Genomic DNA, 24,485 nt, shown 5'->3' with positions numbered 1-24,485 from the left:
TCAGAACACAGCATTACTAATGACGTTTTCATTTCAAAATAATTCTTCTATTCGGTTCTTTTGGACAATCGATTTATTCATGATTTTGTATAATTTGTTAAGGCTGTAAGTGTTGTTCATTTTTTTTTCAACTCCTGGCAGAAAAGTACACACTCTTATTTCACGGTGGCAAAAGTCAAAAGCTCCGTAGGCGTTAAAATTATGTTCACACGGCATAAAATACACTTCGCGAAAATACGCGCGCTGTTTTGTTTTTGTTGGCGCAGTAAATTAATTTTTATTAAGTCCTATGATAGATACATTAGCCATTGGCTATCGAGTAATACTCTTGTCCACCTGTCCTGGTGAAACTGGAAAGGCCTCCGGGCCACCAGTAATCCTTCAATCCTAAAAAAAAATACTCTTGTCCAATTTCGACCGTAAATCTTTTATTCCAATAGAAATAGCGTTGCCTAAAAGTTTTATTAAGAACTTCATAGAGACTCTGAATACTGATTTCCTGTTATTCAGAAATAGACCCGGGTATCTCTTAAATTTTTGGTTTTCAGCCTAGGCGAGACAGGACTATCAAACACAATAAATGTCGGAATGTGGTATAAGGGACTTGTTGAAACATAACCCCACTGTTTAATTATTCAAAAATAATTATAATATACATATTAATACGTGAAGCAAAAACTTTGTATCTCTTTTTACGAAATTTGCGCGGACGGAGGAGTATGAGATTTTCCACACTTATAGATAATATAGAGAAGAAGTGCACAATGCAAATATTTTTTTTAAATAATGCATAAAAGATACATTAAATCAATAAAGAAAACATTACACACACTACATATCATGTATTTGACGCACACACGCATGCATACTATTTATTGTCAAACTTTTGTTCTTGACGTCTGTGGTCAAATTGAGAATTGATTAAATATTGTTTGTCTTTATTAATATTTTTTTAGAGTGTAGCCTTGACAAAATTTGTGAATGTAGAAGTATAAAATACAATCATAATAGTGTACAAACTTACAATTCCAATTAATTATAGTCGAATTTCGACTACTGCGGGACCTCTAGTTAATAATTAATTATAAATAACTGGGAAGAAGTCCCGCAAGGTCATCCGACTTTAAATTAGGATTTCCTGTGTTACCAGAGACTGACATACATACATTCTTCTTCTTAGTCGTTTGCACTCTTGGCAGACTAGGTCGTGTTCATCATAGCGGGTGGTGTGCACTTCATAAGATGTCGCCATTCCTCGCGTACCGCGGCCCTTCTTGTGCACTCGTTAACGGGAGCGTTTAGAGCTGCCTTTATTTAGTCGGTCCATCGTAACGGTGATCTGCCGCGCGGTCTTGTATCCTCAATCATGCCCTGCACCATAAGGCGCTCATCTGAGTCGTCACCCCGTCGCGACACATGTCCGAAGAAGGTGAGAATGCGACTCTGAACGATGGAGGATAGACGCTACTTGATGCCGAGTTACTGTAGAATTGACTGATTCGTTCTGAACTCCGTCCACGATATTTGCAGCATTCTTCTCCAGCACCACATTTCGAGAGCATCTATCTCTTCTCTTACACGTTTAAATATATACACATATAGATAATAAACAACTGAAGAGCAAACAAACCTGTTCATCACCCGAATATTTGCCCGTTGTGGGAATCGAACCCACGACCTTCACAGTTAGGGGCGCTAGCTACTACACCACCGAGTCGTTGAAGTTAGTTTGTTCATGTCATTTTTCGTCCACTTTTAAATAAACTTATTATGTAGCCCTGTTTATTCTAATGCTAGTAGCGGTAGTCGTTTAATCACTATTTTGATTTACGTTTCAACGATTTTTTAAATATCAAATAAATAATAGTTTAAAAAAACTAACAAAATACGCTTTTATAGAAAATCCAACAAAAAAATAGAAAATAAATTTTAATAAATTTAAATTCAAAATAGTGTAAGAAAAAATGGGGTGCTTTTCAGGATTTTATCAAAATAACCCTTCTACTCATATCTGTTCATAAAATATTTATAACTACTGATACCATGCATCCCACGCTTTTTTTACAATAAAATCATTTTTTCTTACACTATTTTTAATTCAAATTTAATTTTAATTAATTAAATTTTATGAAGTCGTCGTGGCCTAACGGATAAGATGTCCGGTGCATTCGTGTTGAAGCGTTGCACCGGTGTTCGAATCCCGCAGGCGGGTACCAATTTTTCTAATGAAATACGTACCTAAAAAATGCTCACGATTGACTTTCACGGTGAAGGAATAACATCGTGTAATAAAAATCAAACCCGCAAAATTATAATTTGCGTAATTACTGGTGGTAGGACCTCTTGTGAGTCCGCACGGGTAGGTACCACCGCCCCGCCTATTTCTGCCGTGAAGCAGTAATGCGTTTCGGTTTGAAGGGTGGGGCAGCCGTTGTGACGATACTGAGACCTTAGAACTATATCTCAAGGTGTGTGGCGCATTTACGTGTAGATGTGTCTATGGGCTCCACCAGGAACCACTTCACTTATAACCACACCAAATTATAATTTTGTGGGTTTGATTTTTATTACACGATGTTATTCCTTCACCGTGGAAGTCAATCGTGAACAATTGTTGAGTGCGTATTTCATTAGAAAAAGTGGTACCCGCCTGAGATTCGAACACCGGTGCATCGCTCAATTCGAATGCACCGGACGTCTTATCCTTTAGGCCACGACGACTTCGAACTTTACGATGAGGACTTTTTTCAAACCACGTTGTGGCAAGGATTCGTGGAGAAAATGAAGACTGGAAAAGTACTGAGTTTCGGTCTCTGAGTGAACTTTAATTTCTTCAAAAGAACAAACTTTTTCGTGTAATTATAAAAAAGCGATATATCATGAACTCGTTAGAGATCGTCGGAGCAATCAGGCTGACAGACGTAAATTTGGCATAGATGAGGTGTCTATGACAATATTTTGCAATGTACGTATTCTACTCAAATCCAGCAGTAAGCAGCGGCTTTAACGGTATGCAGCGGCTTGGCTCTGCCTCTGGGATTGCTGAAGTCCATGGGCGACGGTAACCACGGTAACCATACGCCGTACGCTCCTCTGCCTACTAGGGCCATAAAAAAAACCCAGAAATTGTCATCTACTAATGCATATGTACATAAAAGGGATTCGCAAAAAAAAAGAAACGTTGCCATGTTTAAATAAAGTGTATTATTTGTGGTAACTGATGCTATAGAGCTGGTAGTTCATAGACACTAGAGTGACACGAGTTACTTTTTATTTCTTGAAAATGCATTTCATTCCCATTGAATTACAATTTTAAAGAACGTCATCTTTGGTACAATTTTCAACTAAATATGAAAACGTTACTTAAAATATGTTACTTAAAAGTATCGACCTTATCAAAAGGGATGATTGTTACCCAAAGGGATCATAGCTACCGGGATTAACTGTCACACAAACTGTTTCTCTATTGAGATACAGATTTTGTTCACTAATCGTTACAATCACGAGCATCCAATTTAAACAGATAACTTAAACGTTTGCATGTAGGCAAATTAGAATCCCACATCAGTTCATAATATAATTACGGCATTCACAGAGAAAGATTACCATGAATTATGCTCTGGAATTTATTATCGCGTCGGCATTGGTTATAACTAGGCGTGCGGGCTCCCAGGACATGCAATGTGGAGGTAAGGACGACGTGGCACAGATCTCGGTGAAAGTATTAGTTCTTTCACTGCTTTCGTTCAGTGCGAGCATCGCGGTGGTCAAAGTCGCTCGCCGTCCTTGATTTCGGGCCTTGAATACGTACGCGTTGGTGTTATAGATCTCTGCATATCGTCAATCGATATTTTGGTACGTACCTATTATTTTTTGTCTGTACCACGTCTGTGTTAGGAGGTAATTTTTGAATTAATATTCTGTTTTGTTTTGAAAGTTATGTTAAACTATTAACTTTTTTTTTGTATTAATAAGAATTGAGTAATTTTATCAATGCCTGTGCGTGTGGTGTGAACTGGTTTGTTTGTTCATTGGTTGGGTGTTTATTATCTATATATTTGTGTATTTAAACATATTTATATATGTATGTCAGTCTGTGGCATAACACAGGGAATCCTATAATTTGGGGCCCTATGACAGTGTGTGATTTGTCCTCAGTTATTATTAATTATTATTTATTTTATTAAAAATGCACTATAATACAGTATATAAAAATCAAGTTTGTTTTTATTGCACTATATGTGTTTTTAGGTTGTTTTTTTTACATAATAAAACATGTTGTTTATTTAAATAAAATGCAAGTAGAAAATTAATGTATATTTTATTTAAAAAAAAAAAATGTTCTCAACATAATTTGCCTTACTTTAAGTACGTATAATTAAAGCCTCGAACTTTCCATTTTATTTAAATATATAGGAAGTGCGATAAAACTCTCTAACGTTTTAAATCTTTACCATTGACAGGACACAAATCACGACGCCTGCCGCATAATAAGAACGAAGTTTCAATTTCATAGTGCACACTTGAAAGGGATTCAATATTTGTATCCACGTGCTTAATAAATTTAATTTGTATACTGTTTTTACTGGTGGTAGGACCTCTTGTGAGTCCGCATGGGTAGGTACCACCATCCTGCCTATTACTAGGTTTGAAGGGTGGGGCAGCCGTTGTAACTATATTGAGATCTTAGAACTTATATCTCACGGCGGGTGGCCGCATTTACGTTGTGGATGTCCATCTGCCGACCTATGCAATAGAAAAACAAACTTCGAAATTGCTGGATCAGGTATAATGCCTTTGTTGGCAGACGAGCATACCCACCAGAAGAAGAGTGGTTACCGTTGCCCGTGGACGTCAGCAATGCAAGGGGCAGAGCCAAGCAGCTGCTTACCGTTAGGTGCTTTCCACAATCGCGTTTGAAGAAGGACACGATTGACTTCGAGTCAGTGGAACTGACATGAAAATGGATTGTAGTGCTTTTTCGGTTTCCGCGACTCGTAAAGCTAGTATTAAAATGTCGACGGATAGGTCTTAGTTGTTCTTTAATATGAAATCTGTGAAGGATTCGAGGCACCGCAAATATTACAATGACCGCGTAATGAGTAACCGCTTAACACCAGGTGGGCTGTGAGCTCGTCCAACCACCTAAGCAATAAAAAAAATATATTTCTAAGTCTCAAATCAACAAGTTTTTTCTTTCTATCTTACCATAAATCATCGTTTGAGTCCGGTTATTAGACTTTTGATTTGTAAATAATAACTTTTATATTATAATAAGGTGATAACGATATTTTATTCAAGTCTTACTAGCCTTACTAAAGTCGCGCCAATACCTAACCTTGGTATATTGTCTAAGGTTTTAGTTTTAGTTCATTTTTCGAAATCTTTTTTACTAATGGTAGATCGTCTTGTGAGCCTAAGTGGGTAGGTACCGCTACCTTGCCTATCTCTGTTGAGAAGCAGTAATGTGTTTGTTGCGACTTCAAGGGTGAAACAATCATTACAGTTGAAACTTGGATGTCATGTTTTAGCATTCACGTCTTGTTAACCATTTAAGACTAGATGGCATTGTTTACTTGTCTATGTAATCATATTATATTTAAAGATTTGTATATGTATTATTATCATCTATATTTATATAGTGTTTTTAATTTTTTTATTTTAAATATATTTAAAAAAAAAAAGTGTATTATTAATAAGATTTTAAATAAATCTGGACTATAATAATAATATAATATATTTTTTTTAAAGAAAGTAAAAGTGGAAATATAAGAACGCAGAGTTTCACTATCATTCTGGGAATGTTGGGAAACACGCAATTTACGCTCCATTGCTGTGTGGCAACTCAATTATAATTACCATATCATTTCAGCTTTTTATAATCACTGGACATGATGTATCTATTACACTTTTCATAAAGACTTTCTTGGGAAGATTAGCGCAGTGGTTTCCCCTTGCTTTATGTTTCTGCCCACAGCAATGATGTCGAATGGCGACCACGATCGCTCTGATAAGAGTGATACGACAGGGAACATTACACTTTTGTTTGGTAGCCGAGGATTGGGTTGTCGGTCGTCGCCCCACGTGCCATGGTTGTCTTGAGCTAAATAACCTTGGCAATAGTTTGGTACAAATTAAGGCCATGGTGGTACAAGACACCAGACCTTTGATATTTTGATTTGTCTGACCAGAATCCGACTAAATGGTGCCACATGTATCATTATAATATGCCGCTGTGTCGAACTAGCGGTCATTGAATAGCGTCATATCACCTTCACTCACCCTTTGACTCTTTATAACGGTGAAAACTCTTGGACCGGTCCTCGCCTTACCCATGCATCAGCCCGCTGAGTTTCTCGCCGGATCCTCTCAGTGGGTCGCGATTCCGACCCCGTAGTAGATTCATTCGCAAAACAATTGGCCTTGAGTTGTTATGTCTCCTTCGGAGGCGCTCGGGCAGTTGTTAGGATATCCCACCCCTCCTGACTGAGCCTTTGCTCGCCCACCTGCCCTGATGAGACTGGAAAGGCCTCCGGGCCACGAATAATCCTTCAATAATAATAAAAAAACTGTTCCTCGAGAACACATCGAGGCGGCCCAAAATACATGCAGGACAGATCAGATCTTTCTCTCTTACGGTCCAGCGCTTCTTTTTACGAGATCGTGGGTAGGCAGTATTTGAGCGTATTCTTCCACGATTCATCGTTGTCGAAAATCGTAACTACAACGATAAGTAGTGACAATTAGGTTTCCATTTGAGCGAGGCCAAATGTTACAGCCACTGTGGCACTATAGGCGGCTTTACTTAAGGTGCAGGATGTGGGATCAGCGACATTATGGGGCCCCGGCCTTGGCACTTTCAACGAACCTATTACATTTGTACCTATTCCATATTAATTGCGCGCCGACTGGAGTGCGCTAGGATAAAAAAAAATCCCTACCTATGCTGATAGCCTTGAGAGGCTATTTCACCCTAACGTGTAGGTGAGCTCACGGGGCTCAAACCGTAGTGTTGCTAACACTGGCCCCAGCAAGAGCAATGCTTCGTAGAATCTACCACCGGATCGGAAACGCGACCCACTGTGAAGATCTGGCGAGAAACTCAATGGGCTGTGTCTATGGTTAAGTAGGCGGCGGGGCGCGTGAGAGACGCACAATCCCGCCGCCGTCGAGCGGGGGCCAGGGAGACGGATCTCGCCCAAGCCCTGGCCCTCTAAGTGTTTCGGGTCCCCCTCACATGTCGGTCTGGGGACCGGCGAGGGGGGGCTAAGAAGACGACGTGCAAGCTACTCTGCACGCGTTTTACGCAAGAGCATCCGGGTGATCGAAAGCCGGCTATCCTCGACCCACGCTGGTTCTGGCACAGCGCGGTATTCCGTAGGATAGCTCACTCTAACCGGCGCCATCTAGGCGGGTTTCAGATAGCCTGCCGACCGAGACGGCTGGTGGTCGTGGCGCCGACGACCGCCGGTTCGGCATCCCGAGGGGGAGGGTGTTGGGAGAGATGTGCTCCACACTAAGCGCTTCACTTTCCCCCCTTGCCTTTTCATGAGTTCTGTCTCTTACGAGGTTTGGACGTTGGTTGTTGAGCGATAGGAGGTTTTAGTCAGTTCGACTCTGACATGCCCCGCCCTCCATCCCCAGTGGAGGGCGGAAGTGTGGCGATTTCCTCCTGACCAAAAAAAAAAAGCTTCGGTAATCAAATAAGGCGTCATCCGATATAGAATTAGACTGATAAATTTTACAATGATGATAAAATTATCTTCTGTAAAATATTTTGTATATCTTAGTTATGATTTTAATTTATTGCGATTCAGTTTTCATTACGATTTGCATATCCGATTTAGCAAGTTAAGTCACTCGGCACAACAACGTAGGTTCTAAGAAATACGCCGAACTATTTGTATTGGCCGTGTGATTTCTTTTGCGGTTTTCCTGATTCACAATGCAATTTACGACTAGTATGTATGTTGTACGCGGAAACGTTTTGCGTATGCCTGCTTAATTCCTCACACACGTGCGAGTAATTTTATTTTATTAATGCAAATGGGATGTTGATGGCTGATCGTTTGTAGCGGTACATTTCAATACTGGCAGCAGCGGGTTTCTTGACCTGGTTCCGATGTCCTTGATTCTGAGTGATTACTCTGAACTGTAACAGGCAAACGCGTTGCCTTCTTAAAGAGCAGCCGCTTTGCATTAAAGAGATTAAGACTAAAATAAAAATGCTGTTATTTTGTTGTTTATTACTAATGCGTTGTTTAACGTAGCAGTAAAATAATAAAATTTAAAAGAGCCAAGAAAGGTTGGAGATTTGAGCGTCACAATTTTTTGTAGGGATTCCATTTGAGGCGGGCTGCTCTGTCTATGACCAACAAAATTGATGGTGGGAAACCAAATTCTATGGTGCACGTGAAAAATGACGTCGAATATAGTGCAGTCCCTTTCTGGCACGAAACTCAAGTGCTCGTTACCTCTTAGTTTCGAGCAGATGTCACTTTACGTTGAAAAAAAAAGAGTAGTTAATGAACAAAATCAGTCACCTCGTTTAGATCTTCAAGTAAAGTGATCTAAAGCCTTATTGAATATTTATTTTATGCGTTCATTAACATAAATTCGAATTGTTTGCGACTGGAGATGTCAATGAACACTGGTCCACATGTTTTGGTTTTGTGGTTTCGGCCGAGAATAATAAAAGGTAGAGGCGATTAGGGGATTATGGGGAGCAGCGTTCTTTAAGTATTTGTATTAGGGAATGACGACTGGTCAACGAATGGTAGGGCGCAATATAAGACCACAGGGGTAAGTGGCAGCAACTCGCCTATTTCTGACATGAAGCAATCATACGTTCCGATTTGAATAGTAGGAATTCACTTACATAATAAAACTAAGACTTCATCCTCATGTCTCAAGGTAGATTGCGACCAGAAAGCCAAGCCAAGGTTCACCCATCTAGGCAGTAAAAAAGCATCCCAACACCACATTTCTCTACAAAACTGTTACTGTTCCTTTCGAACGCTTATTAAAAGAAGAAAGGGTTGGATGTAAATGTTAACATAGATGATGTAAGGTAATACTTGCGATCACGTTTCGTAGGTTCGTCCTTTTGATGGCAGATAAAAAAAATTGTGCTAACATTGAGATACGGCTCCTTAAACTAAGAACTTAGAGTCTCAGTAAGGCAAAAGATCTCGCGGACGATCTCCAACACGATGGACCGACCTTATAAAATCTTTTATTTATTTATTTTTTATTGCATTGGGTGGACGAGCTCACAGCCCACCTGGTGTTAACTGGTTACTGGAGCCCATAGACATCTATAACGTAAATGCGTCACCCACCTTGAGATATAAGTTCTAAGATCTCAGTATAGTTACAACGGCTGCCCTACCCTTCAAACCGAAACGCATTACTGCTTCACGGCACAAATAGGCAGGGCGGTGGTACCTACCCGCGCGGACTCACAAGAGGTCCTACCACCAGTAATGTCCACCAGTAAGTTTGTGACTCACCCCAACATAATGATTGCTCTCACTCTACGAAACATCGTGCCACATGGCGTCGCGACAGCATCGGTATCGCAGGATCCGACTGATGCATGACCACGACCACTCTGTCAAGAGTGTACGAATAGGAAGAAGGCTCTTCCGTAAAGCCGTAACTATTTTTTTCACAATTCTTAGGTACACTGTGGTTTAAATATATGTATGTATACCGGATTTTTCGACACAGGTTTTGTGTATCAGAATAGGTTTCTTTGACATTGTTACAGTTTCACTTTCTTTAGAATTCGGCGTTAGCTTGCTTTATTATTGAACTGGAATCGATCCTGTAGACTGGTAAATAGTTACGAATGGTAAATAGTCGATGTCGCCCTAAACTCGTCATTACGGTTCCTCCCGATTCATTAACGGTGCTCGTAGGTACCACAAGCACCGGTCACCGTCCTCGCCGAAACCGTCGCTTGCGACGAAGGGCTCAACAAGCGAATTAACCCATAGACGCAGCCCACTGAGTTTATCACCGGATCTTCTCAGTGGGTCGCGTTTGCGATCCGGTGGTAGATTCTGCGAAGCACTGCTCTTGCTAGGGCCAGTGTTAGCAACACTTCGGCTTGAACTCCGTGAGCTCACCTACATGTTAAGGCGAAGCTGAAGTAGCTTCTCAAGGCTATCAACATAGATAGGAAAAAAGAAAAAAATATTGAACCGGTCTAACAATTTTCCAGTTATCAACAATGAAATGGCCAGTGATTATGATCTGCCTGGTTGGTTGGTCGAGCTGCTACACCCAGCGGCCCATCGGTCAGAAGGATAAAGGATTTATAGACTGGATCAACAATCTCCTTGGCGGCACAACGACTACCACGACTTTAAGACCTATAGACGACCCGCCCGAGGACTGCCCAAGCTGTCGTGAGTACTGCGTCGTGCATGACCCATTTTAGTACATTATAAATTAGCTTAACTATTAGAATAGTGCTTAAGTTGACACTAAGAAACAAAACAGTTTTATTAGAGTATTTTCTACGGTCGTATGTTATTGTCATCTTAATATTATTTCAGACTTTTCGAACTCTGTACAGTTTTCGTGTTTAAAGATGACTGACTGACAACGGACAGTAATAAAGTGACAATAAATAAAAGCGAAATTAAATTGTAAAAGTAGTTTTAATTAGTTCCGATAGAGCTCTCGACTCTATCGCAAATTCTAAACGGATCTGGATGGATTCTGGATGGAATAACCTCTAATTCGTCGTGCTCAATAAAATTGAGTATTGGCGCCTATATACCTATAGATCACATCGTCGATTAATTTGGAATATGAGGCTCAAAAGTTTATTTTAATTGGGACAACGATTTTCATGTACCTGACCTGAGTAGTTTCTCGCTGGTCTGTTTGGTCTACCATATTACCAGTAATGACGTTTTTGCTTTGTTGTGAAGATTGTTTGTGGACATAACATATACACACATACACAAAATATATATAATATATTTTTTGTGTTTTCTTTTTCTTTCGTTTCGGAGAATTTTACCATCTAATCTTATGCTAATGTTGTTAGTTTAATGTAATCACGAAGGGCTTGGCGAGTAAGTTAACCCACAGACACAGCCCACTGAGTTTCTCGCCGGATCTTCTCAGTGGGTCGCGTTTTCGATCCGGTGGTAGATTCTGCGAAGCACTGCTCTTGCTAGCAACGTCGTCCAGTTTGAGCCCCGTGATCTCACCTACTTGTTAGGGTGACGCTGAAATGGCCTCTCAAGGCCATCCGCTTAATTAGTAAAAAAAATCGAAACCGATGGTAATAATTTCAGAATGCGGCATAGCACGCACTCGTCGGCGCATCGTGGGCGGATATGAAACGAAAGAGACGGAGTACCCCTGGATGGCCGCTCTTTTGTACGGCGGAAGATTCTATTGTGGTGGTGCACTTATCAGTGATCTGTACGTTTTGACAGCTGCTCATTGTACTTCAGGGTAAGATGTTTTTTCGGTTTTAATAGCATTGGCACTGCTTAGCCTCCTCAAGAAGTCCTTGACAAAGACATTGACACATGTGTGCGCTTTTTTTCAGTATTTATAGGTATATTTATTTCGGTGCTTAATAGCCATATGAATAGTTTTTATTTAAGGTTTTTTTTACATACTCAATTGTTTTTAATATAAAATGAACAAACACAATGAAGAATAAATAAAATTTGCGTTTTGGTACTTTAAAAAAATAGTCGCTTTAGAAGCTATAATTGATTGTCTCTTTCCAAAAAGTACGTGTAATATTTTCAAATGTTTCGTGATTAATCATTAATCACGTTGCTTGTAATACTTCATTAGACTTATTAAATATTGTTTAGGATTTCAAAGATTAAGAAAATAAATTTGACGATTCTAGCAGTGCTTCTATCATCAGCTAATCACGCGATGCAATTCTCGTGCTTTGTATTAGGCATAAATTAAGAAAACATTTGTTAACTTGACATGTCCAGACCAGTCGTTCGAGGCCCACGGATGAATGTCAAACGGTTAGCTATTGCATAATTGTGCAATACGCATGCGAAAACGGACATCATTCTCATTGTTGAATTGCAGTAAATTTTCTATTCATTGGAACGATGCCAAGACGTTGATATTATCATTTGGATTTCCATATACCGTGTAGGAATAGTTTGAGTTGATCTTTTTTTTAAAGTCCAGAGGATATTCAATCTATATAATACACTGTTATACTGTTTACTGGTGGTAGGACCTCTTGTGAGTCCGCGCGGGTAGGTACCACCACCCTGCCTATTTCTGCCGTGAAGCAGTAATGCGTTTCGGTTTGAAGGGTGGGGCGGGGCAGTCGCTGTAACTATACTTGAGACCTTAGAACTTATATCTCAAGGTGGGTGGCGCATTTACGTGTTAGATGTCTATGGGCTCCAGTAACCACTTAACACCAGGTGGGCTGTGAGCTGGTCCAACCCTCAAAGCATTAAAAAAAAAGTCGTTCGCTTTAAGTCGTGTGTAACAGAGAGTCCGTCTAGATTTGATTTGCCAATAAACAGCACGATAATGAAATAGGTATTATAGAAAATTGATTGTTGACATATTCTTCCAGCAATAATATTTGTAGTCAAGAGTTTAAAATAAGTATCTGCAACTGGTATTTGCATTGTTAAATATACCCATTAATATAATACGTATACGTATACGTGAGAACCTAGGTTTAGTTTTTTTTCCAATGCCGTTATTCATTCGTCGTATTTATAAGTAACTTCAAAATGACGGAAGCAGTAGTAAAAAGGATACCTAGTCAAAGTGTTAAAAAAAATTGGATTTCTTTTTACTTTTTCTCTTGGATACGGTCAGATAACCTTTGGATGATAATTGCAAAACACAAGTTAACAAGCGACGTACCAGAAGTAACTGATTAGTATTTTCTTCGGTTTTCGCGAATCCTAGACATAATTTATACTACTTTTTACATCTGAACGCGCTCGACGTCCGTGACCACAAATAAAAAGTATTCGAAACGTTACAAATAATATACAAAACAATTATAAAGCGCAAGATTAAACCATAAAAGTCGTTTTTGTTATGTACTAAAATGCAAATGATCATTATTGGGAATGGAACGGACGTGAAGTGAGTTCGCCGCACAAACGCAGACTTTTCATGGTGGCTCCTTATCCAATATGCAATTCCTTTCTAAAACCCTACTAGGATAAGCAGGGGTAAAGATAGCATTGTCAGTTTTGCACGCGAGCGGCGAAGCACACAGCGACGGGCTTAGTTAAAGTTATACCTAACTCTCAAGAAACCACGCTTATGTATCTCGTGTTGTATGTTGACTTATGCTTAACAAGACTTTTCATAGTGGCGCCTTATCTAATATGCAATTCCTTTCTAAAACCCTACCAGGATAAGCAGGGGTAAAGATAGCATTGTCAGTTTAGCACGCGGGTGGCGAAGCGCACAACGACAGGCCTAGTTAAAGTTGTAACTCTCAAGAAACCACGCTTATGTATCTCGTGTTGTATGTTGACTTATGTTTAACAAGATTTTAGTGGTGCACCAATTTATTCCGCAGATTCCGCAAGGAACGGATTACAGTTCGGTTCTTGGAGCACGATCGTTCTAAAGTAAACGAAACTAAAACGATAGACAGAAAGGTGTCTGACATCATTCGTCATCTGCGGTATAATCCCGGAACTTACGACAGTGATATCGCCCTTTTAAAACTAGCTGAGAGGGTAAGTTGGGCTCGGCGCCTTTTTTATTGCCCTTGTTAGCAGACGAGCATACGGCCTTCACAGCTTTTCACTGGTGGTAGGACCTCTTGGGAGTCCGCACGGGTAGGTACCACCACCCCACCTATTTCCGCCGTGAAACAGTAATGCGTTTCGGTTCGAAGGGCGGGGTAGCCGTTGTAACTATACTGAGACCTTAGAACTTATATCTCAAGGTGGGTGGCACATTTACGTTGTAGATGTCTATGGGCTCCAGTAACCATTTAACACCAGGTGGGCTGTGAGCTCGTCCACCCATCTAAGCAATAAAAAAAATCATAATGGTGAGTGGTTACTTTTGCTTGTGGATGTCAGAGATGCCAGGGTGCACATCTAGGCCTCTGCCTACTCGTTTCAAAAAAGATATGTTATAGCAGCAGGACACACTGAAGAGGCAAGTTCAGTACAAATAAGGATGGTGTGTGGCAGAAAACATCTCTAGAATCGCGCTGCGGATGCACTCAGTGTTTCTAAGTAGTAGAGATGAACTTTGCTCCCTCAAAAAAAAAAGGAGATGATAAGGTCATCTCAAAAAATTTCTGAGAGCACTCCCTATGGAACGTATAGTATAAAATACAGAGAGAACCGAAGTTCCTTCGCAGACCCAGAAGTTCCAAACGATCCCTGAAGAATGGGACAATCCGAACGGCCCTCTTCTGTACGGAGTTAAATGGAAGCTGTCAAGTTGGTAGTCCTAGAGGTGGGAGCAGTACTCCACGCGAGGCTGGACTTGTGCTATGTAAAGAAAAGTTCTTTGTCCAGCCGTGTAGCCCTGAAGCACCACTTCGCTTTGTGGAGGACTCTTAGCATCTTTAATGGTAGCTTGGTCCTGCTTTCCAATTTACTGATATTGGAAATCGCTCGAAGCGTGGAGCCAAAATATTCCAATACTTGTAGAAAGCTCTAGGGATACTTCTTGGAATTGCGGCGCTATGATGAAAGGGTCCTTCTTCGCAGTGAACGCATCGTCGACTACTGTGATGTTCCGCCGACCAAAAAAATAGCGATCTTTTTGCAGAGTCCCTTGGGGATTAATAACTTCGACAGAAAGACCTTATGACAGACCTTGTCGAAGCCTTCGCGATATCGCAAGATTCAGCGAAGCCCTGCTCTTGCTAGAGCAGATGTTGGTAATTTCTCTCAGGCGGAGTATTTCGTGCTTATTGGTAGTTAGGAAGGCAAAAAAGAAACTTGCAGAGTTTTCATAAATGTAAACATCACATGGTGATCCACGAAATTTGGCACCAACTTCCAGGTAGACCTCAGCAGTGCATTGAAGCGAGTTCGCAGTGAAGGAGACAACGGCACTGCCACGGATGACGACAAGGACGTCGGGCTAAGACCGGTCTGTTTACCCAGTTCTGGACTCTCCTATAACAATTACACGGGTGTTGTCACAGGCTGGGGAACTACAGAGGAAGGTGGCTCTGTATCCAATGCATTACAGGAGGTGAGCGATAGTTATGCTATGAGGATCAATACAGTAAAAATATTTTATTTATCCCTATAGGTTTTCACAGTAGGGAGTTGCAATTACTAAACAACATTGTTATTTGTGTCACAGTAAAAGAATTGTTAATATTAGATCCAAAAAGTTAGTGTGTCCATTTTCCAATCCGTAATTTAATTGGTTTTAATGTACCTATGATATCATAAGATTGTGTCAATAATTACTATAGGTTTCGACAGAAAAGAGTCACAATTATAACTACATTGTTTTTTATGACTCAGTAAAAAACTAGAAGCAAAAATTTGGGGTGTCCGTTTTCCAACTTCTCCAATCTCCAATAATTGGTTTGAATGTTCCAATGACACCAGAAAATTTAGTTAATAATTACTAGTCTGAATGTGGCGACCCTGAGAACAAGATAAAAAATATAAATTCGTATAAGAGTGATTTTTGCAAAAATCCCTCGACCTCATGGTTTGTTGCAAAGAATCATTATTAAATATGAGGCTATTGATAACTCGACTTTAAAATTATAAGTTGCATAATTACTTGTGGTAGAGCATCTTGTGAACCCGCAGAGGTAGATGTCGTATATAGAGCTCACGACTGATAATGATGTTATCAGTCACCGGAGCTTATAGATATCGCTACGTAAAAGCCGCCACGCACCTTGAGATATGAAGTCTCTTAATTGTGTTATGGTTATCTCAAGCTCAAACCGGAAAGCGTTAACGCTTCGCAGCAGATATCGACAAAATAATAAGAGTACGGGCCAATAATAGATCTTTTTATGGGTTAGGAGGGAATCGCTGGACTTTCGCCTACGTGTTAGGGGCGGTAGACGTGGCTTGTTATAGTTGAACCAACTAAAACTAATAGAACATATCATTCATCAAATTATTAATGGTTTTTCCGACATAAATATAAATACTGAAATTCCAGGTGAAAGTACCGATTGTGACAAATGAAGAATGTCGTAAAGGCTACGGTGATCGGATAACAGATAATATGATTTGCGCTGGAGAGCCAGAGGGCGGCCGTGACGCTTGTCAGGGAGACTCGGGTGGACCGATGCATGTTCTTGAAATTGAGACATCAAAATACTCTGAAGTCGGTAAGGAGATTTTTTGTGCAAAGGTACGAGAGCACCCGACCTCAAATGGGATTATGGGATGTAAATCTGAGGTCCGCAATTATGCATTATGATAGTGGATTGTAATGTCAATGTTCATTTTTTTAGGTGTCGTGTCTTGGGGCGAAGGGTGCGCGCGACCAAACAAACCAGGCGTTTATACACGTGTCAATCGATACCTCACTTGGATTAAACAGAACACTCGCGATGCCTGCAATTGTCAATAAAAACACTGCTATAGTTTAAACATCGCACCCTGGTTCCAGATTTTCGTGGGAGGCTTTTAACTAATTGTTCAAATGTCAAATTGTAAACCTTTGTTTTACTTCTTGGTGCCTCGTTATTATCGGAGGTTGACTGATATGTTCTACAAATTGTTTCTCAGATAAATTTAATTAATGTTTAATATATTATACGGTATATGAAATTTTAATTTATTAGAGGTTATTAGAGATCAACTCACTGCAATATTCTGATAGGCGTATTTTATCCGTTAATCACGTCGGAAACATTTATACTTAAACTGTTGGAAACTTAAGGACTATTCATTTTCCTCTAATTTCAAACGTTCGAGACAGATACGAGAAAATTACACGATTGCCGATAATACTTGTTGAGGATCAATTTTAAATCAGAACTCGACGTCATTATTGCTAAAATGAGTTGTTCCAGAGTTGTATGTTGAGAATAACAATTTCATTGCATTTATTAAATTATTCAAATACCGCAAATGACAACTGCGTCATAATAGTGGTTTCACTTAATAGGTACCTAATTTATCAATTATTATTAGTCATAAAGTGCTTTAGAGAACAATGAAAATTATAAATAGGTACCTACGAGGTATTGTATCTCCTGTTTCTTGAAATTGCACAATCCATTTCAACACTTTTACCCAAATGCCAAGGAAAGTAATGTTTTTCGAGCTTATGTATGTTGTTTATTTAATTTCATAACAAACTGTAAAGTCCTCTTAACGAATTTCAAAATTGGAGGTGTTATTATATTTGGTTCAGTTGTGACAGTGACATTGTGTATAATATCTCAATATGGCCACCGCGAAAAAGTAATGATTATAATACATTATACATATTCTTAAATAAAACAAAAAAACCCGTTAAACATAGTTATAGTTTTATATTATTCCACTTTTTCTTTAAAGGTTTTTAATAGAGTAGGGTTTTTTTGCTTTATTTAATAATTTACTTTTTCGATTTTAACATAATGAAATTAATATTGCAAGACGATATCTCGCGTGTTTACTATAATTTATTTGAATGAAAACTAGGCAAGCTCTCTATTGTGGACTAAATGATTGATTAGTGTGAATAAAACTTATTTATAAATAGTGTTTTTTATTATTTTCCTACCTATTTTCGCCGAGTTTCCCTAGCTCCATAATATGAGTATAAAATGCACCGGGTGGGAGAAATGTTAAAATTACGTGGTAGGAAGCCTTCACGCGGTCTTCGCTTTGATCAAATTACATCGAAATATTTGCGAGCATAACGATCAATTATAGTGTCGAACAAAGTAATATTTATTTATCCAAATTACTTTTTTGAAGTAAAACTTCTTTGAAATTTAAAATTTTTTTTTTCTTCTTTTAATGAATAAATTAACTCACGACAGATTCGTTACCTAGGGCTAGAGAAAATATTCAATTTAGGACGAGTGACAGAGAAAATAAACAGAGCGCGACCGTGGAGAGGGAAAGGAAAAAGTGAGCTAAGTCGTTTCTCTTATACACAGCATTCCCTATTACAAGAGAAATTTGATTTATGGATGAAAAATTAAAAAGACCACAATACTATACACCGCAAAAGAAGTTTAACTTCTTACACCTGCACCAAGTTGCACGCGCACTATTTTTTACTCGAGATACATACGGATTCTTAGTGCTAATCACAATTAATGGTTAGTCCTGGACCTGAAACTATGTTGTATGAAAAAAAACAGTAACAGAAAGCTCGTCAACTAAAAAAAGTCAGTCTAAATTTAATATCGGTAGGTATCCATATACCTATGCTATCACATCACTTATACAAATTATTAAAATTTTCAGGGGAAGCGTTTGAAAATTCAACATCTTATTAGAATTATATAGTTCTTCTCGACTACAGAAATAAAATGATAATACTTAAGCTGCAACTTTCAACTTTATCAGTAAAAGCAAACATCCAACTAATAACTATTAAAAGAGTGGATTTTCTTATACTTTTATCAAAAATTGTATAGCTGATGTTATGGCACCGTATGTGCGATATATTTATTTAAGGGTCCACCTTATTCAACATATGAGCAACATATTCTGATAATGATTGTCTAGTTACTGTAATGTTTCAATATATCTATATATATAAAAATGAATTGCTGTTCGTTAGTCTCGCTAAAACTCGAGAACGGCTGGACCAATTTGACTAATTTTGGTCTAGAATTATTTGTGTAAGTCCAGAGGTTTAAAAGGTAGATAAATATGAATACGCTCTGAATTAAATAAAAATATTTTTTTTTATTTCCTTTGTAGGTAGACGAGCGTACGGCCCACCTGATGGTAAGTGGTCACCGTCGCTCATGGACGTCAGCAATATCAGGGGCAGAGCCAGGCCGCTGCCTACCGTTTTTCCTTTGATTTGTTCCCCGTCGGACGGATTCCTTTTGTTTGTTTTAAGTTTATTTTATACAAAAGTGTCTTAAAAAGGTCTTTTGTTTATCGATTGAGGCACTACGAAGTCTGCCGAGTCAACTAGTTATGTCTTATAAAATCATGGTTTTGTTTTTTAAATTTGCATTAAGGCTCTTCAGTTTGAATGGTATGAAATGAATGAATCATAGATACAGAGACTTCATCTTAAGATCTCATCTCAAGATGAGCCACAGGACATTGCGATGTGTACTGGGACAGACAAACAGTTAGCACATTTGAGTTCTGTCAAGAACAGCAATAATTTGTAAGGGAATAAACACAAATATCACAAATTAATTACATAAGAGAAGCAATGAAAATTTTATTGAACTTCTATTTTTGGAATACATTCATTATTTAAAAAAATATACAAATAAATAAGTACACAATGTAAAAAGTCCATTCTACATATTAATATCTATCCAGGTACAATGAATTATGTGTAAACATTATTTTATTCTAGATAATATAATTGTTTTATTTCTCTTTCATTGATATTTAAATATGTCAAAACGTGTTAGTAGGTACTATTTAAAGATTATACTGTAATGTTTATATGTGAGGAAGAACTACGGATTTCCAGTTACTTATGATTGGAAAAAATAACTTATTTTGATATCAAAATTACAAGCTAGTATCTTAAATTAAAGTGACTATAATATGGCTATCAATATATATCAAATGGGAATAATATTTTGTTCTAATAAAAATTTCGGAACAATGATGAAAGAACTTCAGAAATTACACCATTGTAAATGAAGCTTGTGGTCATGGTGTCCATCGTGGGGTTGACGATATTTGTCACAGGGCCTGATGTGACAGTCTCTTCAGTTACTTCATTGCCATTTTTAACAATTCTCCTTGTCTCTACTGTTCCATCAGGTTTCTTAACACTTGTTGTAATAATAGTCTGACAGAATGATCTTCCCGGTACCAAATTACCATTAAAAAGTGGCTTCTGATTGGCATCCTGCATGTTATCCTTTTGTTTCAAGAGTCCTGATATTTCGTTAGAAGATATTTTCCCATCTAAATCTACATCTTGTTTGAGAGCCTCTCTGTGGTTGTCATAGCCGGGTTTCAAATAGTAATCTCTGATGTTACCGTGGTTGGAACCTTCGTCGGAAGGCAAGTCGCTGATTCCGGGAAAATCAAAGTTTTCATCGTGGAAGAATGACTGTACGTCACCGAACATGCTTCCAAACGATCGAAACATTTCGTGCATATGTTTGGTGAAATCTCTGTGGAGGTCCATTGGATCTATGATAGCGGACATCTCGTTCCTAGAGTATAATTCATCTCCGTCGTCTTCATCGTCGGAACCCCAGATTGGGTTTCGAAAATCGTTCCGGGGCGGCTCTTGCCGAATACCAAGAAACGAACGTAATTTGTCCATAAAGGCGCTGTTCGCCATGGCTGTAGTAACCTTATGAATTCTTGTCTATGTGTAGCTGGAATTTGGGATTATTGCGTTGAATAACTATTTACATTGTTTTTATAATTTTTATTGCGCAACAAACAAAAACTTACCAATTCAACAGCTGTATCACGCTCCAGTTGAATATTCTAGAATTCTCTATCATAGCCTTTACAAGAGTAGTCTAGAATTATGTGACACATAGTGAGTGTGAGAAAGATAACAATATCAATATGCTGCTTATATCAATGAAGGTAAAAATTTTTTTGAAATTTCAGTTCGGAAATTCAATCAATCAATACTTTTAAATTCCTCCAGATATAATTTTTTGAAAAAAAATATTACAAAAATAATCATGGATAAATCACACAAGCCTAGAGCAAATGAATTTTTTTTAAAACAACGGGCAATACATATTGTGAAAGTGGCTAATTTCTTTTTTTTTTTCAATTTGATTCAGCAGAATAAAAACAGTTTTATCCTTATCAAAGCTATTAATTACTTAATCTTTTGCATTTAATTTTACAGCCATAACTTTATAGTGGCTATTTGTATTTTTTTGAATTTCGTCGTTGATTTTTTAATCTCTCCCCATTATCCATAATTTTTATTTGAAACAATTAAATTACATGAACTAGTATATTCAGCTATATTTAACTATTAAAATTTATACATTTAAATTGTTTTTTGAAAGTTCTTAAGGCACTAAATGATCATTGGAATTCAGATACAAATAGCTTACCTATCCCTATTTTACTAAACGTTTTTTTCATGTAATAGATAATAATTAACACAGGGTACCGAGCGCTATCGATCAAATCATGTTCAAATCAAAATAATTTTACAGTCAATATTATATATACAGGGTGGCCGGAACATTGACGTCCAAAAAAAAAATTTAGGTCTCTCGTGTCGTGGGATATCCGAATCACCCCCCTGTATGTTCCGCGATTTTTGATAGTTTTCGAGTTAAGATTTTTTTTCTAATTTTTCGAGAATTTTCAACCTGGCCAACTTAAAAAATTTTTTTTTAAATGATAAGACTCTTCGATACTTTTTTTTGCAACTAATTTTCTACAAGCTGTTTTTTTATGTATAAAATAAACAGCTTCGTAACTTTTTTGGAAGTTGTAAAGATTTTGGTGTAAAGAGAAAAATTTACGGTCGGTCAATAAGACTTACATTTTCAACTTTAAATTAAAAATCTAAAAAGGTGATTAAATAGTTTTTAAGTAACCTTAAAATATGCGCTAGACTATCAACTTTCATAATCAACAAAAAAAAGTAGTGCTTAACGGGCTACTAGACAGCGTAGTGGAAAATTCTTAAAAAAATTTTTGTCTGACAAAAAAAAAAGTTGGACAATTTTATCATTCTTAAGGTTAATTTGTTTGTTAACTAACCAAAATTAACTGCAGGAAAGCTAAGGTCTAAAGACAATTTTCTAGTGAAGAAAAGCTGAGGCAGAAGATTACAGAAGCCAAACGTGTTATAAAAGAGAACAGGATAGCTTTTAGCCGACATACCCGATCCTGTAGACCGAATGGTAAACAGTCGACGTCGCCCTAAACACGTCATTACTGATCCTCACGATTCATTAACGGTGTTTTTAGGTACCACAAGCACCGGTCATCGTCCTTGTCGAACCCGTCGCTTACGACGAAGGGCTCGACGAGTGAATTAAGCCATAGACACAGTCCACCGAGTTTCTCGCCGGATCTTCTCAGTGGGTCGCGTTTCCGATTCAGTGGTAGATTCTGTGAAGTACTGCTCTTGCTAGGGCCAGTGTTAGCAACACACCCGGATTCAGCCCCGTGAGCTCACCTACACGTCAAGGAGAAGCTGATATAGCCTCTCAAGGCTATCAGCATTTCGTATTCGTATGTCGTATCACTCTTGTCAGAGCGGTCGTGGTCATCATCCAGCATCATTGCTGTGGGCAGATGTTATGCACCTCACGAGCAATCGCCACTCCTGTCGGTTTGTGGTGAGCCTGGTACACTCATGCAAACTGCCGCCAACTGCCGACTTGATCTGGTCGGTCCATCGCATGGGCAACCTTCCACGCGGTCTGGTGCCTTCTACTTTGCCCTGAACGACAAGGCGCTCTATGGAGTAATTTCCTCGCCGGGAGATATGTCCAAAAAATGATATATATATGCGTTCACATGTGTCACAGTGTGTTCATTTGAAGTCGTCGTAGCCTAAAGGATAAGACGTCCGGTGCATTCGTATGTAGCGATGCACCGGTGTTCGAATCCCGCAGGCGGGTATCAATTTTTCTAATGAAATACGTATTTAACAATTAATGATCACGATTGACTTCCACGGTGAAGGAATAGCATCGTGTAATAAAATTCAAACCCGCAAAATTATAAATTGCGTAAATACTGGTGGTAGGACCTCTTGTGAGTCCGCACGGGTAGGTACCACCTCCCTGCCTATTTCAGCCGTGAAGCAGTAATGCGTTTCGGTTTGAAGGGTGGGGCAGCCGTTGTAACTATAGAAGAACTTATAACTTATAACTCAAGGTGCGTGGCGCATTTACGTTGTAGATGTCTATGGGCTCCAGTTACCACTTAATACCAGGTGGGCTGTGAGCTCGTCCACTCATATGAGCAATAAAAAAAAAAATGAACGAGCGCTGAAAGATACATAGCATAATATTAATCAGCGTAGGTAGGATAAAAGAAAATTTAGCCGATTAGAAGACAATTTCTTACGCAGGTGTAGAAGGTGTATTGCTGCTGGAGGTGGTAACTTTGAAAACCTTTTGTAAATTTTAAAAATAAATTTTGACATTATCATCTGTGTTTTAACCACTTCTTAATTGAAACTTTTTTTAAACAACCTCGATATGTTTTGGTTAATTTCTAGCATTCTCTATCGTTAATTAACATTACGAATGATAGAATTTTCAAAATAAAATTTTTTTGTAAGACCAAAAAAATTTAAGAATTTTCCACCTCGCTGTCTTTGAAGGCCAATTTTAGCCAAACTAGCCCGTTAAGCACTACTTTTTTTTATCGGTTATGAAAGCTGAGAGTCTAACAGAGAGCATTTTTCAAAGTCACTTAGAAACTACTTAATCATCTGTTTAGGTTTTTATTTTAAAGTTGAAAACGTAAGTCCTATTCACCGACCGTAATTTTTTCTTTTCAACCAAAATTTTTACATTTTCTAAAAATGTAACGAAGCTGGTTATTTCATGCATAAAAAACAACTCATAGAAAATTAATTGCAAAAAAAAGTCACGAAAAGTCTTCAAATTTTGAAAAAAAAAAATTTTTAAGTGGGCCAGGTCGTAAATTCTCGAAAATTTAAAAAAATTCATAACTCGAAAACTATCAAAAATCGCGGAACATACATGGGGGTGATTCGGATACCCCACGACACGAGGGATCTACAAATTTTTTTTGGACGTCAATGTAGGGGTTTTTAAGTCATTGGTTGAAACGGAGGGAAATAAAAATGTATTAAATCGAAATTTTAATGCAAAATACACAGTACCTACTTAAATTCATGGATGTTTACTTGAACTGAAATTTTGTGTTATATACTATATAGGTCTATGGTTAAATTATATTCATTTTTTTTAAGGGATTTTATGACCTGCTAACTGAGACCTTTAAGTCATGTCTTATTTTAATTTATATTCATATTTTTATGAAAAATGATATTATGGAGTGAAATGAAATGAAGACGATTAATTTGAGAAATTAATAAACTGGGATGAAATCAAATAAAATGAAATGAGATGATATGGGATGAAATATAATCTCAGTAAAATGGTGGTCATTTACTAAGATTTTTTCAGTGGACTTTTTGGAGGATCCCGAGAAGTTACGTCCAGCAGCTTTGTTTAATTTTCCCACATTTGTGCACTTTCACAGATATTAAACAGTTAATAAACCACCATTATTACACATTTAAACCCGAAGAAACACTAAATAGACAAAATAAAACAAATCACACAACTTCACTCCTCGCGCTCCCGCCAAAAAGTCTATCCATTTTGACAGACAGGATCA

The 24,485-nt window shown here is 38.1% G+C and overlaps 2 protein-coding genes across 2 annotated transcripts; one reads left to right on the top strand and one right to left on the bottom strand.

Annotated features, from left to right (window-relative positions):
- The first annotated feature begins 3,750 nt into the window (after nucleotides 1–3,750).
- Nucleotides 3,751–16,791, top strand: P37k (37-kDa protease). The gene is given in 7 exon segments (NM_001135203.2): nucleotides 3,751–3,855; nucleotides 10,229–10,415; nucleotides 11,319–11,481; nucleotides 13,571–13,733; nucleotides 15,025–15,219; nucleotides 16,162–16,333; nucleotides 16,460–16,791. Coding segments are annotated over 6 exon segments (990 nt in total). The 5' UTR covers nucleotides 3,751–3,855; nucleotides 10,229–10,237; the 3' UTR covers nucleotides 16,579–16,791.
- Nucleotides 16,792–19,323: 2,532 nt separating this feature from the next.
- On the bottom strand, nucleotides 19,324–20,451 carry LOC101741342 (uncharacterized). Its single transcript, XM_004923496.5, has one exon. The coding sequence runs from the start codon at nucleotides 20,449–20,451 to the stop codon at nucleotides 19,738–19,740; it is 714 nt and encodes a 237-aa protein (XP_004923553.1). The 3' UTR covers nucleotides 19,324–19,737.
- Between the last annotated feature and the right edge of the window lie 4,034 nt (nucleotides 20,452–24,485).

This window comes from Bombyx mori, chromosome 6 (genome assembly GCF_030269925.1).
Source record: "Bombyx mori chromosome 6, ASM3026992v2".
Classification (NCBI taxonomy): Eukaryota; Metazoa; Arthropoda; class Insecta; order Lepidoptera; family Bombycidae; genus Bombyx; species Bombyx mori.
Note: the sequence above shows the minus strand (reverse complement) of the source record. Positions and strands in the feature narration are given on the sequence as shown.

Coding starts and splice junctions, on each gene's coding strand:
- LOC101741342 (XM_004923496.5), bottom strand. CDS start 20,451: ATGGCGAACAGCGCCTTTATGGACAAATTACGTTCGTTTCTTGGTATT.